General features: G+C 45.1%; 1 protein-coding gene across 1 annotated transcript in view; it reads left to right on the forward strand.

The window, feature by feature from the left end:
* The first annotated feature begins 14,153 nt into the window (after window positions 1-14,153).
* Window positions 14,154-17,252, forward strand: part of RYBP (RING1 and YY1 binding protein) — a 52,745-nt gene continuing 49,646 nt past the window's right edge. Inside the window, exons 1-2 of the mRNA XM_079964100.1 lie at window positions 14,154-14,868; window positions 16,212-16,337. Coding sequence (XP_079820226.1) covers window positions 14,837-14,868; window positions 16,212-16,337 — 158 coding nt within the window. The 5' untranslated portion in view covers window positions 14,154-14,836. The remainder of the gene's footprint in view (window positions 14,869-16,211; window positions 16,338-17,252) is intronic.

Consider the following 17,252-nt stretch of genomic DNA (forward strand, 5'->3'; position numbering starts at 1 on the left):
TATACGTTTTCGCTAAACTACTGGGTGTTAGATAAGCAGCGGTACGTCATCTTCATATAGTTTTCTTTCAGCATGTGTTGTTGTTTAGTCGTTTAGTCGTGTCCGACTCTTCATGACCCCATGGACCAGAGCACACCAGGCACTCCTGTCTTCCACTGCCTCCTGCAGTTTGGTCAAACTCATGCTGGTAGCTTCGAGAACACTATCCAACCATCTCGTCCTCTGTATTCCCTTTCTCCTTGTGCCCTCCATCTTTCCCAACATCAGGGTCTTTTCCAGGGAGTCTTCTCTTCTCATGAGGTGGCCAAAGTACTGGAGCCTCAACTTCAGGATCTGTCCTTCCAGTGAGGACTCAGGGCTGATTTCCTTATGAATTGATAGGTTTGATCTTCTTGCAGTCCATGGGACTCTCGAGAGTCTCAGCATATAGCACTCTGTAAATTTTAGATCGTCTTTCCATAATTTCCCCCATGCTGCTAACTGCATATGGAAGATTACATTCATATCCCACCTTTCCCCCAAGGACCTTATGGCAGTGTACTAGCCATTATGGCTATGCTCTGCCTCCATAGCTGGAGGCAGTAATGCTTCCACATACCAGTTCCTGGAAACTGCAGGGGAGGAGAATGTTCATGTGATCAGATCCGGCTTCTGGGTTTCCCACAGACATCTTGTTGGCCACTGAGAGAACAGCTTGTGGGCTAGATAGACTGTTGGCCTGATCCATCAGGCTCCTCTCGCGCTCTTGTTTGTTGTTTAGTCGTTTAGTCGTGTCCGACTCTTTGTGACCCCATGGACCAGAGCACGCCAGGCACCCCTGTCTTCCACTGCCTCCCGCAGCTTGGTCAGACTCATGTTTGTCGCTTCAAGAACACTGTCCAACCATCTCATCCTCTGTCGTCCCCTTCTCCTTGTGCCCTCCATCTTTCCCAACATCAGGGTCTTTTCCAGGGAGTCTTCTCTTCTCATGAGGTGGCCAAAGTATTGGAGCCTCAGCTTCATGATCTGTCCTTCCAGTGAGTACCCAGGGCTGATTTCCTTAAGAATGGATGCGTTTGATCTTCTTGCAGTCCATGGGACTCTCAAGAGTCTCCTCCAGCACCATAATTCAAAGGCATCAATTCTTCGGCGATCAGCCTTCTTTATGGTCCAGCTCTCACTTCCATACATTACTACTGGGAAAACCATGGCTTTAACTATACGGACCTTTGTTGGCAAGGTGACGTCTCTGCTTTTTAAGATGCTGTCTAGGTTTGCCATTGCCTTTCTCCCAAGGACCAGGCGTCTTTTAATTTCATGACTGCTGTCTTTTAATTTCGTGACATTCTTTATATTGTAAATTGCCCTGTGATTCTCGGATTAAGGGTGGTATGAAAATTTAATAATTAAGATAAATAAAAATAAATAAATGCTCTTGTGTCTTTATGCAATGTACACGATTCTCCCTCTCGTTTTATCCTCGCTGCAATCCTATGAAGATGATTAGGCTCAGAGACGGTGTCAGACCCCAAGGTTATCCAAGCCATTTCACAGCTGAATGGGGAACTGAACCCAGGTCTCACTGGGCTTAGTCCAGCACTTCGCCACACTGGCTGTCCAGTGATGAGGAAAACCAAGTTCCTGGATAGATCCTCAAATTTCATTTAAGCAAACGTTTAGTGAGAATACTCACCTGCCAAATCCCTCATTAGCAGCTAGAAAGATGGTGTTTCTAAGAATGCGTGACAGTCTAAGGCAAACATGGAAGCGGGGCTTATATTAACCACACTGGCCAATGAAGCAAAGTGTTCCAAGCTAACATTTATAGTTGGCATCAAACTGCTTGCACAAATACTGGCATTGATTCCTTATATTTCATAGGAGTTTAAAATAGCCTGTGTGGGCAGTCCAGGTGCAGGTAAATAATCCTCGGATCTCTGCAGTCCTGTGCTGGTGAGAATCCAGACACAACACAGAAGCAATTAGCTTGATGTTTGCTTTGAGGAAAGCATGTTTCGAAGGCAAAGAGTAGCCCCCTGCCAGCTGCATTTTCCAGAGCCACATACATTAGACTTGGGTTTTATTCCACCTACTTAGAAGCTGGAGCAAGTGCTATTAGGTGAAGGGACATGAAAACCATGCATTAAATTTAGGGGTGGTGTGAGGGAGAATCTCAGTGGTCACTATCCTCACATGCTCAAGGAACATTTCCATAATACTGTCCACATGGATCATGACTAAATACTAAATTGTAAATGTGTCAGATGCTGCCCTTCTAGTTTGTCTGGAAGGTTGTTATGGCATAAGTAATAACAATATTTAATCACAATTATCTGAAGAGAAGTGACATTCATTAAAGTGACCCCTGACCGTTAGGTCCAATCGCAGATGACTCTGGGGTTGCGGCGCTCATCTCGCTTTACTGGCCAAGGGAGCTGGCATACAGCTTCCGGGTCAGCTTCCAGAGCAGCGCACGGAAATGCCGTTTACCTTCTTGCTGGAGCAGTACCTCTTTACTTGCACTGGTGTGCTTTTGAACTGCTAGGTTGGCAGGAGCAGGGACCGAGCAACGCGAGCTCACCCCGTCGCGGGGATTCAAACCGCTGACCTTCTGATTGGCAAGCCCTAGGCTCTGTGGTTTAACCCACAGCGACACCCGCGTCCCATTACAAACTGTTAAACTCCTAAGCCTAGCAAACATGCTCTTGCCAGTAGAAATTTGACTGATGAAACACATCACCTGCTCACTTATTTTGTAGGACTAACAACACGTTACATAGATAAATTTCAGTTCTGGTGTGTGCTTAATGTTCCTATTTCTTTGCCTTTGTGGAGAAATCATTTTTTAAAAAAATATCTTTATTAGAGCTGGGTTTTGTTTCGACACAATGTGTGGAAATGAGGGTGGGGGCATTGTAAGAATTAAATTATCAGTTGGTGCCTGACATTTGGCTGCTAATTACACAGAAGTCTGGTCTGAAAAAACTGGGTTCTTTTAAATATGTACTGAGATAGTGGGTTGCAAAATCACACTTTTGATTGGTTTCCGGGTAGAAATTGTTGGTCACTCATTGGATGGGGAAAGTGGTCTGTGGGGGGAATTCTATACCACTTGACTCTGATTGGTTGAAGGATAGTCTGGCTGGGATATAAATAAGCCTCTTCTGCTACTGTTAGGAGAGACCAGGGGATAGAGGGAGCCAGAGTTGACAAAGTAGAGTGAGCATGGCTAGGAATAAGATTGGTGTGGAGAAGAAGCAAGATGGCAAAAGGCTGTTTGAGGCTAGGGAAAAGCCTTTCAGTATAGTCTGCCCAAAAGAGCTAAATTACTGTTTTAAGCTCCAGATTAGTAGTGAAGCCATATAAGGGTGTTGAGCAGTGAGGAGAATTCACTAAGAAGCTTCTGGAGCTGACATGAGTGAGAATTGCCTGGAAGTTTAGCTCCAAGAAAACCAGCTGAGCTCCACAGTACTTGGTAGTGAGATTATCATAGAATCATAGAATTGTAGAGTTAGAAGAGACCCTAAGGGTTGCCTAGTCCAACCCCCTGCAGTGCAGGAATCTCAACTAAAGCATCCATGACAGACGGCCATCCAATCTCTGCTTAAAAACCTCCACGGAAGGAGAGTCCACAAACCCCCCCCCCCCGAGGGAGACATTCCACTGGGAAGAAGGATTAAGGATAACTGGCATATAAATCAAATAGGGTTAGGGAGTAAGTTTGATCAGCCAGCCTTATATAAACCTTTGTGACTATTGTTTAAAGTTACAGTAACCTTATTATAGTTAATCCAAGTAAGGCTCAAATAATCAGTAAAAAATAGAAGTATAGTTTTCACCTTATCATACCCTTATTGTTTATAATAAAGAATATATTGTTACCTTTAATTATAGAAGCCTGTCTGACTGCCTAAATTGCAGCAACTACTTGGATATAGCTGAATACGTTGGTAAACAAAAAAGTACTTTTATTTGGTGGTAGTAGTTAGAAGGTGAATCAGCTGTGATAAATAAATGCTGGCTCTCCATGTATAAAATAAAAGGTGGACTTGCTGCAGCCCTAGATGTGGCAGAAATCTTACAAGCAGTGACCAGGGTGTCTAGATTTCAAAAATAATATTTGATAGGTAGCCCAGTGAGTAAGAAAAATATGAGACTCCTGTACCTTTAATACACGTGTAAATAGGAAATTTCAGCATGTATAGCTTATGTGATAAGCAACACTTGCTGAAATTACCTCTTCTACACATATATTAAAGGTGCGGGAACTCTGTCATTTTTCATCTGGTCATTCTACTTGGGGCAGTATTCACTAATTGATTGATTTATAACCTATCTCATCCCCATATGTTAATTGTTGAAATTAACTATATCTGAATGTTAAAACCTTCCATTACACTGATTATGCCCAACTTCCCCTATAGTACTGTATCTCTGGCCACTGAAAGCCAAGTTAAATATAAATATATTACACTGCTTTCAGAGTAAGGGTTGGAGGGTAGTGATTAAGAATGCCACTCTGTTGCCCACTTGTCCTGACTAGGTACAAAAATAATAAACTTAAGCAACTGTTCCATACCAGTCATAACAGATCATATGTGTATTAAACAGCTGTGCATTGAACAATACATGCTGAAACAGGAGGTTCCTCTTTGGTTAGGAAGACAAGAAAGGAGATTCCGACTAAACATCAGGAAGAACTTTCTGATGGAAAGAGCTGTTCAACAGTGAAACAGACTCCCTCAGAAAATGGTGGGCTCTCCTTCATGGGAGGTTTTTAAGCAGAGTTTGGATGGCCAACTTTCATGGGTGCTTTAGTTGAGATACCATATTTCAGGGGTACCTCGGGTTAAGAACTTAATTCGTTCCGGAGTTCTGTTCTTAACCTGAAACTGTTCTTAACCTGAAGCACCACTTTAGCTAATGGGGCCTCCCGCTGCCACCGCGCCGCCGGAGCATGATTTCTGTTCTCATCCTGAAGGAGAGTTCTTAACCTGAGGTAATATTTCTGGGTTAGCGGATTCTGTAACCTGAAGCGTATGTAACCTGAAGCGTCTGTAACCCGAGGTTACAGAAATAATATTGCATAAAGCTGTTGCACAATTTGAAATGGGACAGAAAAAAAGAAGCTGTTGTTGAGGTAAGCCTGGAGATAGCTCACTTCTGATACATTCTGAAAGCATTTTGGTGACTGCCAGGACTCTGCTAGGAGGGCGCAATCTATGCGCCCAATACGGCAACATCTGAGATCATGTATAGATGGATTCGCGCTAAACATAGATGCTAGTATCCATATCAGTGCAAGCTATTCCATTAAGCATATCTTTAGGATTTAGGTGCCCAACCAAGATCTTGTCGGTCCTTTTTCATGCTTGTACGATTCCATCACACCCTGTTAGTATCCTTGTATTTATTTTTTACATTAATATTGCCCTCAGCAAGTAAGGAAAAGCACTTGCATGAACTTTGGCAGAATAGGGGAAGGGTTTAAAAGGTCAGCATAAATCAGCAGGAATGTCAGCACTTTATAGTATCCTGTAGTAACTGAAAACCACTGATGCAGAAGTGTGACCTTTGATAACAGCCACATGAGATCACAACAGACCACCTTATACCAGTCTAAGGTCTGTTCTACGATTGCTGGACTTAAACTTACCTGATCAAGCTACCAGTTAAGAAAACAATACCCAGATGGAATGTGCTAATTACACATTTAAAAAGAGCATTTCATAAACAGGAAAATTGCCTTGTTCTGTGCATGTTTTAACATTACACGAAATCAGACTGGTGGGGTGGCTTGGCATGCTTTCTGTGTGCGACATTATAGTATTTGCTAAGAAACCAAGAGGTCCAGGGAAACTACATCATTCATCTTGCAGATTCAGGGGAGGAAAGAGAAAACTATGAATTTTGTAGGAGAAAACACCAACTTTTGAGAGAATAAAATTTTCTTCAAAGCATTTCCTTTAAAAAAAAATATTTATTACTTTTATTACTTACAAAAAAAGAGAAGAAAAGAAGAAAAGAGAAAAAGAAAAAAAAACCAAAAAAGGCAAAAGAGATAAAATATAATACATTACAATATATAAACAATGCACAACACAACATTAACACATTAAACTAAACATAATTTTTTTTAAAAAAACATACATCATACCGTTTCAATGCCCTATCTTTCATTCCCTCGTTTCATCGACCTCCTCACACCTCCCTTTTTGTATTCCACTTCTATTAATTATTTCAGCAATTCCTTTCCTTCTTTCTCTATTTTCTGTCATATAATTAACTTAACTTATTTTAACCTTAACTTCCATTAATGCCATAATACTTATTTATACTTAACTCCTTATAACATTTCTGCTAAAGCCATATAATTTCATTCCAACATTTTTCTAACACTCATTAATTTTACCCTATTTCTATAAATAAACTTTAAACTTTTTCCAATCTTCTTCCACCGTCTCTTCTCCCTGGTCTCGGATTCTGCCAGTCCTTTCCGTCTATTCCATATGGTCCATCAACCTGGTGATCTTCTGTCCGAGGCTCTTAACTCTTTTCCAAGTCCCTTCTGCAGATCTTCTTCATATTTATACATGCACTTTACTTTGTCTTCTGTTGATCCTGTTCTTAATTTCCTTCCTTTGATGCCGAGGAGTAGATCTCGGGGAGGCTCCAACCTAGCAATATTTTTAATCCTTCTCGACAGGTCAGCCAAATCTCCATAGTTAGCATTAAAGTCCAAAAAATGTTTCAGGACGTGTTTCAAAATCCCTCCAAAACTGAAAGTCTCCACAACTCCAATCTCCTCCTGGCCCAAGTCCAAATCCCAAAGGTCAGTACATCCCTGCATGAGGGAATCTATCCAACTTTCCTTCTCAAATCCAAGCAGGGTTCCAATCCTCAAAATCTGACTTTCTCTAAATTCAGCCATAGAAGGCAACAACTTATATTCATCAAATTGCCTCTGTAAGACTGGGACTCTCTCCACTTGTATTACTTTAGGTTCAACAACAACTTTCTCCCTTGCATTCTCAACAATTTGCCATGTCAAAGTAGATTCCTGAAACAATCCCTGAATAGTTTCTGTATAGATGTTCACTTTTTGTCCCAAATCAGTCACTTTTTGTCCCAAATTGTCAATTTTGATAGTCATCACATCCATCTTCTCATGAAGCTGTTCCAATGAGGAACTTATCTTGCATAATGCAATCACCAAGGCTTCTTCTGTCGACATTCTTACCAATCCAAGGTCAATCCCTGGTTCTCACAGTTTTTTATCTCTGCAGCTGGTAATCCCCCCAGCTCCATTCCTGTAACAGTTTCAAAGGCTCCCTCTAGAGGGAAACAATTTCTATTTGTCAAGCAACAAAATTAGTTTCAATTTTCGGTTACTTTTACTCCTTTTTAAATGCAGAAGGAAACAATGGAAACAATATATTTCTCTTATTTAGCAATCTGTCCACATACGATTTATTCACAGTCAATGAACTTTCCCAAAACGTCAGTCTTACTAGCAGCCCGTTTCCAGGTTCGAAGCGGTGGTAATTTATCTTTCTTCACTCTCTCTCCTGCAGGCTTACACGATCCAAAATCCCCCCCCCCTTCTCCTGCTTCCAAGGGGGGTTTAATGATTTTAACCGATGGAGGTTTAATCCTTTACAGAAGACTTTCCGAGACTTTAGCTTGCAGCCTCTTTGCTTCAGTCTATTTACAAAAGGGGAAGGCGGACTTCCTGTTTTAAACCTCCCCGTTTCGGTGCCAAATTAAGACGTTTAAAAATCCAATTTTCCGTTCTACTCACGGGTAGTTGTTTTAAGATCAAACTGTCCACAGGGAAAAGTCAGCGCTCTCCGACAACAGCTATGCGGCTTCACTCCATGAAAGAAGCAGTCAATTCGAAGCACCGCGCCACTCACCCCACGTCGCTCCGGATCCCCGAAACCGGGTTTCCCCACGAGTAGGGGAGGCGCAAAAGGTGCCAGCCAAATCCCACGTTCACAGGCTTCTCCCGCCTGTGATTTTTGGTGGGTCCCCGCCTTTGCCGTGGCGGCCAGACCCTAATTTCCACGAAGCAAATTCCTCCCGATCAGAGGAATTCAGCCATTGCTGGAGGCGCCAACCCGGAAGTCCTCAAAGCATCTTTCCAGGCATCTTAGAGCTTATTGCAGTTGCATTATTTTTGTACAGACTGTTATTGAATATAAAGGAGAGTGTGAATTACATTTTTAGCTAGCTTCCACCCCCTCATTTGAACAAACAACTTGACATTTTTATTGTTAGAGTGATTCTGTTCAGATCAATTACTGGCTGTGCATTCTCATCGGTATTTTTCTCTGTACTATTTAGGGAATTTCTACCTTCTGGTAAGAAAGTCAGTGGACCTTATCGGAGGTCAGAGGACAGACCTGTGGTGTCTTGTGAAAATATGTTTGTTTGTTTTTTACATCTTTATGGGCCACTGAAAATAACATTGGGGTAGCAGCCAAAGTGCTATCTCCAAAGCAGAATCAGTACATGCCTTGGATCGTTCCAAGGTCTGTTTATTTCAAACTCCAAATTCTGTTTCGTACAGTGGCTTGGCCACCCAGATGTCCATGAAAATCTTAAAAGCAGGACACAATCAACCATCTCCTGTTACTGGTTGCAAGCATTGACTGGCTGAAGTGTCCTGTCTCCGAATGTGGCTTGAATAGTTTGCTAGAAGTTCTGCCTGTTTGTTCTAATGCACTATTAGTCCTAACTCCAGAATTTCTGTGGGGGTGGGAATAGAAGTGCTAGACTCGGTGCAAATCATATTGCAAGTGATGCCTTTTATTTGCTCATTTATGGCAACCACTGCTTCAGTACTATCCAGGTAGAAGATCTCTTTCAAGGTTCATCTTCATCTTTTCCACTTCTAGCACTTTCTCTGCTTCGCCTTCCCGACTGCTCTGGCAAATAACCCTCATCCCACCCCACTTAAAGCAGCTTGCAAAAGATAATTAGCTGCATAGATTCGAATAATAACTTAGCTTCATACACATAGCAGGAACATTGTGCTTCCAAATGATTTAAAACATTTGATTTACAGTGCAAACTATTTGCAGTGTTTCTAGTTGAGGTCTCCAATGAGTTTTTACTGCTGGGCCAATCCACCAGAATTGTTCCAGGCACTGTTCTCCCATCTTGGCTCCCTCTCTTGTCTTGGATGACCCAACCCCTCTCTTACCCTGTTTTCCCTTTTCTTGCCCCACACCATCTCCTCTTTGATGGTCTTCTACCTTTACTTTTCTTTCATCACTATGATGATGCTGTTCCAAGACTCTGGAGAGTCAGTGTGGTGTAGTGGTTAAGAGCGGTAGTCTCGTAATCTGGTGAACCGGGTTCGCGTCTCCACTCCTCCACATGCAGCTGCTGGGTGACCTTGGGCTAGTCACACTTCTCTGAAGTCTCTCAGCCTCACTCACCTCACAGAGTGTTTGTTGTGGGGGAGGAAGGGAAAAGAGAATATTAGCTGCTTTGAGACTCCTTAGGGAAGTGATAAAGCGGGATATCAAATCCAAACTCTTCTTCTTCTTCAAACTCTTCTTCTGGGAGCCCATGTGAGAAACCAGGTCAGAAGAACTAGCTATATTTAGCCTGGAGAAAAGAAGATAAAGGCCTCTTTGTTGCCCCAGAGGAGCAGAACTAAAACCAATGGGTAGAAATCACAAGGGGAAAGCTTTGGGTTGAATTTTAGGAGAAACTTCCTAACTTCCCAAGAAATGCCTGACAGGGAAACAGAGTGCTTTGGGAGGTGGTGGGCTTTCCTTTGCTGTAGGTACTTAAGCAGAAACTGGATGGCCATCTGCCAGGAATGCTGTAGTTGCAAGATTCCTGCACTGAGAGCAGGTGAATGGACCAGATGACCTCCAGTGTCCCTTCCAACTCTAAAATGGTGTGAATCTAGGACTTTGACTTGCCTGCACTCGTCTGCAGCATAAGTGAGCAAGCAGGCCAAGGGCTGCCTGGAATGTTTCTTACAAGCAGGTGCAGTGAATGAGTAAACAGGTTTTGCTCTTCCTCATGCTCACTTTCTCTCTCTCTCTCCTCCCCCCATCTTACTATACCTCTCTTCTCTTGTTCCTCCTTACTCATCACCATGAAGACACTTGAGTTATTGCATGCCAGGGCTGTGGCAAGCCAAGCAGCCTCCAGAACTTTGCTAGAAACCAAATAAAATTTTATCACGGGAGGCTCAGAAGAGAGGCTTTGTTTTGTACTCAGGATCTAGCTGGTTCTCATTTTTGTGGGTAGGAATAAAATTTCTCACAGATCAGATAGGTTAGTGTGTGGTTTGTTCCATTTCTTTGCATCACGAGGCCTATTATTAAATTTGAATCAGGAAGGTACTTCTAATATGAGGCATAATTGTTTACTCTTTCTCTGTGCTAGGAAAGTGCATGCGGCTTTTAAGAAATGTAAGTGCACAAACTGAGTCATTTCAGATTCAGATGCAAGCTTGTTTTCGAAGGCAGGTATAGAGCTTATTAGCCAGCAACTGCTCTATACTTATTTATTACATTTCTGAGTCACATTTTCCAAATCTTTTCCAAGAGTGCTCAAGGCATCCTGGGCATCTTAGGATGGAAAGGGATAAATGCAATGAAGCTAACTACCTTATTTCTTCCATACGTTCATTTTAAAAATTAGGAAAAGCAAGATAGTACAGCTGTAAAATCTGAGCTTGGGTCTGCCTTTCTTCCTGACTGGTTACATTAACTATTGCAAGAGGAAGGGGAGGAAACGATTCAAGCTTCTTCTTAAAGAAGTTATTGAAACATCCTTTGAAAAATGGGATCATCCAGTTTTGGGACAAGAGTTGCTCCTGTCCTGTTAAGCACTTCAAATGGGATGTCTTTTTCCCATATTTGAGCTCCTCCTCTTCAAAATTCTGCAGGTAGAGGGTGGGTCTAGTGGAGAGTGAGAGTTCATTGCTGGTGTCATCTGCCCCACTTCCCCTCGCTTCCTGTCACTGTCCTCATCACTACTGTATTATCCTCCCCAACCCCAGGAGCAGCCCCTCCATTCCTTGACACTATCAGGCGTGAGAAGGAGGCAGTCAGCCCAAAATGGTGGCTGGGTCACTGTTGATGTGACTGACGAGGAGCCCAGTACAGTGTGAGTGACAATAGAGAGAAAGGGGAAGAAGCAACTCCCTCTCCTTCCCACGCCATCTCCTTCCTTCTCTCTTCTTGCTGGTGCTCCTCCTCAGTCGTCACTGGTGCTGGTTTAGCATGGTGCGGGTCCATCACTGCTTGACCCCCTCCGCCACTCTGACCTGACCTCTCCTCCTCCACGCTTGAGTCTCTTCTGCTGCCAGCATAGGCAACCTGGCCCATCTATGTGAGTCAAGGGGAAGAGTAGGGCTGGGGTGGTGAGGGAGGCTGAATGTGGGGAACCCCCCCTCCACAAACTGGGGGGTGAAGATTTGGTGCCATGGGAGTATGTGTGCCCTCCAATCTCCACCCCTTCCAACCTGTCCTGCATTTTACCCAACCAAAAGTGGCAACCTAATTCACTACTCTTTTTTTTAACCTGGTTGAGAAGCCCAGTTTAGGCGTCTTTCATAAATTAAGTTAGTTTGGAGTCCTACACACAACTATTTTGTAGAAAGTCCCACTGAATTCTGTGAGATCATGTTTAGCATTGGGGTGCATTGAGTTTTTTTGGGAGGGAGATTCAATTGAATTTTTGTTTCACTTGAGGGGAGTAGGTGGAAGGTATAGATAGACCTGTAAAAATAATAAAATGATTATTTCTCCCATGGTCATCCAAGTAGCCATTTTACTTTTTCTTTCCAAAAGATGTGAGTCAGTGAGAGAGACATGTCTGCCTGTACATGTCTGCTACTGAATCCCACTTAAAGCAACATTTGGCTGTGGATCTGTGGTCTCAGCCTGCAGCAGAAGCAGACTGAAACCTGAACTAGCCACTCAAACCAAAGCCAAAGGGTTCTTTGGCAACCTCAGAAGGTTACCATGGTGTTGGCCAAATCAGATATGCACAGAAGCCACATATACTGGAATGATGTTGCGCTGGCACAGGAGGCTGTGGGCAGCCTACAGCAATGAGAAGTGTCCAGAGCTCCTGCAACACAGTGGGATCTGGCAATTTCTGGATATGTTGCTGGTGAAACTCTGACATTTGGTGGGCTTACAGGTGCCCTTTGGATTAATCAAGCCTTTGTGCAGCAGGGGTATGGAGCCATGTGGTTCCTCCCACCTCCTACTGATTTGTGGCAGAGTATCAACCATTGCTTTGTGTAAGTTGTGTACGGACAAGACATATTTTCTTCTCCACAGGAAGAGAATTGTCTCCAGGGTGCTTCAATATGTCTCCAGTGGGCCTGTGCTTCTCTTCTTCTAGAGGGGAATAATGAAAACCGTATTAACATTGGAATGGCAAGCATATTCCTCAGTTACTGGGACTTTCAGAGGATGAATGCACTCTGCTGCCATTTTCCGTAGTGTCTACTTTCTCCCTCTGCTTGTGATGGGTTTATTTTTGGGGTGGTGGTGGTCACAACTTCTCTGAATAGTTTATTTTCAAAATGTGAAATGAGCAGCGATGTTCATTATTTCAACTTCTGGTGATTGAATCAACCTACACATCTAAAAGGAACACAGGCTAGCAGAGCAATCATGTGCTACACCTTTCACTGTCTTTTGCTAAAGGGAAAACAGTTTTAGGATGTAAAAAGAAGTGCGCTGGGGGAGTGGGTATGCGCACGGGGAGAATGTCTGGAATAGTATTTTCTTCTGGGGATGTGTAGCTCACTAAGAAAACATGACACCTGGTGATAATGCTCATTTCCTGTTAGGTATGAAATATACCCAGTGAGTATCACATTCTCCACTTGCATGTACTAGCAGAAAGGCAGTATATAAATGTGGTAAATAAATACCCATGTATATATTTAAGAGAAGTGGCCCAAATGCTCTGGGAAACTGAGAAGCATGCTGTTCATATGAGATGCTAGCTTGATGACACACTTTTTATTTCATATGTGATTTTATGAGGGTTAATTAAGTAATGCATGTAAGTGGCACATTCCTCCCGCAGTAGGTGACAGACTGAAGGGGTTCTACAAGATTATATTTTGGGCATGGGGCAAGTCTCTCACTTACACCTGCTTGGTGTAAAGAGACATTTCCTATGTCCAAAGTGTTAACAAATCTATAATAATTACTGCAGCCTGGTACCATCTTCAAAATCACTAGTCATGGTTAGAATCCACTCTTCACCTATAGGCAATAATCTGAGTAGGCACATATGATCTCCTTGCTTGGGGCAATCCTATTTTGGGGGCCCAAAATAGCTCCCTGGTCATGACAAGGTTGTTTGACTTGTTTGTCCAGAATAGGGCTTGTAATTTTGAACGCCACCACACAATCTTCATTTGAAGCAGCTTGCAGTAGTGTGTAAAAGTGTAGGTTTTGCTCAGGATGATGTCCACAGGTTTTGAAGGTAGAAAGAATACTCCTGTTAAGCGAACTGAAATTGGGAAGGGTGGAGATTTATGGGCTCCCAAAGTGTGTTCAGGATTGCAGCCCAAGTAACCTTGAGTGTGCGGCCTCCTGAGAGTGACCCACGTAAGGGCAAATGTTGACACATTTTTCTTGCACTTGATAAGTGACTGAAGAGAAATAGGCTGCAACTGTGGGTGGCTAATAGACCCCCCTACACCTGAGCATCGCTACCTCTCTTCCACTTCTTTGGGGGCGACTGTCTGAGGGGAGGAAGCAAGAGGCTTGCAGGCGGACCCAAGTTTCACATCGCACACCCTCCCCGTAGCCTGTGTCCGCTTTCCCTCTCCGAAGGGGAGCTGGGAGAGGGAGGCACTTAAATGTACACGGGCCATTTCCTACTGCAGTTTGGGTGACGTTATTCTCTTTATTGGACCCCCCCCCCCCCCCGCCTCGCTGTTCAGGGGGCGACTTTGTTCCCGCAGAAAAACAACCAGGGGGTGAAACACTGTGCGGTTGACAAGGGCGAAGCAGACACGGGGCCACCCTGACAGGCGGGCGACACACATTTCGCACTCCACGCGAGTGGGCGAGCGGCAACTCGGGCGGCGCGTCATGCTTCTCGCGCGCCCACCGCACCCCACCCCCGCGTGACTAATCCACTTATATGCGTGTGTGTGTACACGCACACGTCTGAAAGGGGGGCCGCGCTCGACTACGACCGAGGCGGGGTCACACGCTGGCCTTGTGGGTGGCCAGGCGCCGCCCAGCGACGGCGACACGCTTCCCTCGTTCGCTGGCTTCTTCCACCGCCAAGCCTTGGGAGGGAGCGGCGTCCGCGCAGCCTTGCCCTCGTCGCCGAGGGAGCCGTTCCTCCTCCCGGGACGGAGCGGGGTGTGCGCGCGCTGTGTGCACCGAGGGGCTCGGTGGGTGGTGGGTGCTTGGAGTGTGTGCGTGTTTTGGTTGTGGGGTGTGTGGGGGGGGGGGGAGAGAAGCTGCACGTTCCCCTTCCCTCGCCCCAGCGGAGCCCAAGGCCGGGCTGCCCGGATTGGCCGCGGAGGGCCGCCAGCTCCGCCCGCTGTAGCCGTGCTCGCCTTGGCTGGGAGGAGGAGGAGGAGCGGCGGCGGCGGCGGCGGGGGGAAGAGGAGCCGAGGAGCCGAGGCTGCGCTCCGTGCGCTGCCTAGTCTGGAGCGGGGGAGCCTGGCAGCGGCAGGAGCGGCGGCGGCGGCTCAGGAGCGGCGGCGGCGGCGGCAGCAGGAGCAGCCCGGATCCTGCTGGTCTTGAGGAGGAGCCAGCCCTGCGAACCCTCCGCTCCTTGCGCGCGAGGCAGAAGAGGGGGCCGCCACCCCCGCCGGCGCCCCAACCGATCCATGACCATGGGCGACAAGAAGAGCCCGACCAGGTAGGAGAAAGCGGGGCCAGCGCAGGGGGGGGGGGGAGTCGGCAGAGGAGCCGAGAGGAGGTCGCGGGGGGGGAGAGGCTCCCTTCCCTAAGATGGAGACGAGGGTGGCGGTGGGGACAGGAAGGAGCGCGCCGCGCGGGTGCCAGCCGAAAGCACCCACCACCACCCACCCCGCTTTCTTAGGCTCAGGGGAGGGGGGTGGGGACGGCTAGGCCCCGTGGTGGCGGAGGAGGTGGTGGTTGTAGTAGTGGTGGGAGTCGTGGTGGAAGGAGGGGGCTTTTTAAGATGGAGGAAGTAGGTAAAGAAGGGGGGAGAGAGAGCTTGTTTGCCTTGCCTTCCTCCCAGCTAGGTACAGAAAACTCCTTGTTTTTCCAATTGTGCTGGGAGGCGAAGCTATAGGGGCAGGAAAGCCAGAGAGAGCTCCTTGTGTGGCTAACTGCTGAAAGGAAGGGGGGGACGGGAGGTTTGTGTGTGTGTTTTTTTGTGTGTGTGTTTGGAGGGGCTTGCTCTGTTTTGTGCCCAGGGTGGCTCTTAAGATGGAGGGAGTGTGTAGAAGCAAAAAGGAGGAGGAGGAGGAGGGCGAAGTGTTTGTGTTTCTCTCTCTGTTGGTGCCAGGGCTAATCTGGTGTTAGAGCAGCTATGGCGGCTGCTTCTCTCTCTCTCTCTCTCTCTCTCTCTCTCTCTCTCTCACACACACACACACACACACACACACACACACAGCTCGTCTCCTCATACTGACTTCTTCCAGACAAAGGGAGATTTAACAAGGTAAAGGAGACAGACAGACAGACGAAGGGGGCGCATGGAGGGACACGCCTACAATCCTTTAAAGTACAATCAAGCACACACACACACCCCCCTCACTCACACAAGCACACCCCAAGAGGGAGGGTAACAAGCTCGGATACCTTCCACCATCGCCTTTTCCCTGCCCTTCCAGATTCAGTGGGTAGTCGTCGTTGTGTGAAAATTGATTGCCTTGAGATTGAAGGTTGGAGGGGGAAATGTTCCCCTTTCCTCTCTTGCTAGTACGGTGTATGGTATGGTGTTGGGGGAAGGTTGCAGGGTAAGGCATGAGAAACGTGTGTGGTGAGAAGAGAGAACAAAGTCGGATTTTTGGCTTGATGGGTGCTTTGTATGCTTTCCTCACTGCTCCATCGAAAATTTGATTACTTTTTTAGGCAAGGAGCAAAAAAATAAATAAATAAATAAAAGGCAGGCAGAGCAGAGCATAGCATGAAACAGCTTTGCTTTATGATCTCGTTTCTAACATGTTTTATTCTTTCTTTTCCTCCTCCTTCTCTCCCCCCTCCCCTTTCTTCCTACACATACTTCTCAAGGCCAAAAAGGCAAGCAAAACCTGCAGCCGACGAAGGTTTTTGGGATTGTAGTGTCTGCACCTTTAGGAACAGTGCTGAAGCCTTTAAATGCAGCATATGTGATGTCAGGAAAGGCACCTCTACAAGGTACATTGTTCATATTCTAATGTGCTAGTCATCCCTTCTCCTGTAACTAACTGTAATGCTGCTGACTTGTTGATTTACCATGGCGGTGGGAACGAGAACTGACTCCCTTTGAAAGAATGTTTAAACCTGTGTTTTGTGTTAGAAGTGTTCATGTACACATTAAAAACAAGTGTTTGTAGGTACTGTATATTGTATAATAATTATTTGATGCTATTTGCTGTATGTCATGTTTGTAGGTAAAAAGAGGCCTCTGGGACTTTCAGATCAGTCAGGTTTGATTGGAAGCTGGGTATTTTTCTATGTCATAGCCTTTTGGCTATAGTCTGAGGAGTGCCTTTTTTGTTTTCTGAAGGTTGATAAAGAGGCACAACAGAAGCGCAACTTCAAAGTCCTGCTTTGTTCTAATAATAATGACTTATTTTATGTAAAATAAAGGAACTTTGGAAAACCAGTTTCCTGAAGAATACTATGGGTTATGCATACTTGCAAAGATGTTCAAGTTATGTGTAGGAGTGCTGCCATATGACATCTAACACATAGATTTATGTCACAGAAACATAGCAATAATGCAGATTTATGAGACCCTGAGATAGCTTTTTTGATTAACTTGTATGTATTAGTGATGGATTCCCCCCCCCCCAAAAAAAAAATGTTGAAAGTGTTAAGTATGAGTTAGGTAATTCTTTCAAAGTTTTTGGCTGACAAGTTGTCTTAACTGAATTGGGTGTTCTATTTCGTATGCTCTCCTTAGTACTTTTGGAAAGTTAATAAGCTTTGTCATATGTTGCATGCTTTTTATGTTAGAAAAATCACAGAATTTTACCATGAATAGACTTTCTAATGTGAAGACTCTGCAGAATGGCAGGCAGCAGGTTGTGTTGTTGATTGGGAGCAGTTGGTAATGTATTTGTTAAG

The sequence above is a fragment of the Podarcis cretensis genome (genome assembly GCF_951804945.1).
Source record: "Podarcis cretensis genome assembly, chromosome: 2".
Classification (NCBI taxonomy): Eukaryota; Metazoa; Chordata; class Lepidosauria; order Squamata; family Lacertidae; genus Podarcis; species Podarcis cretensis.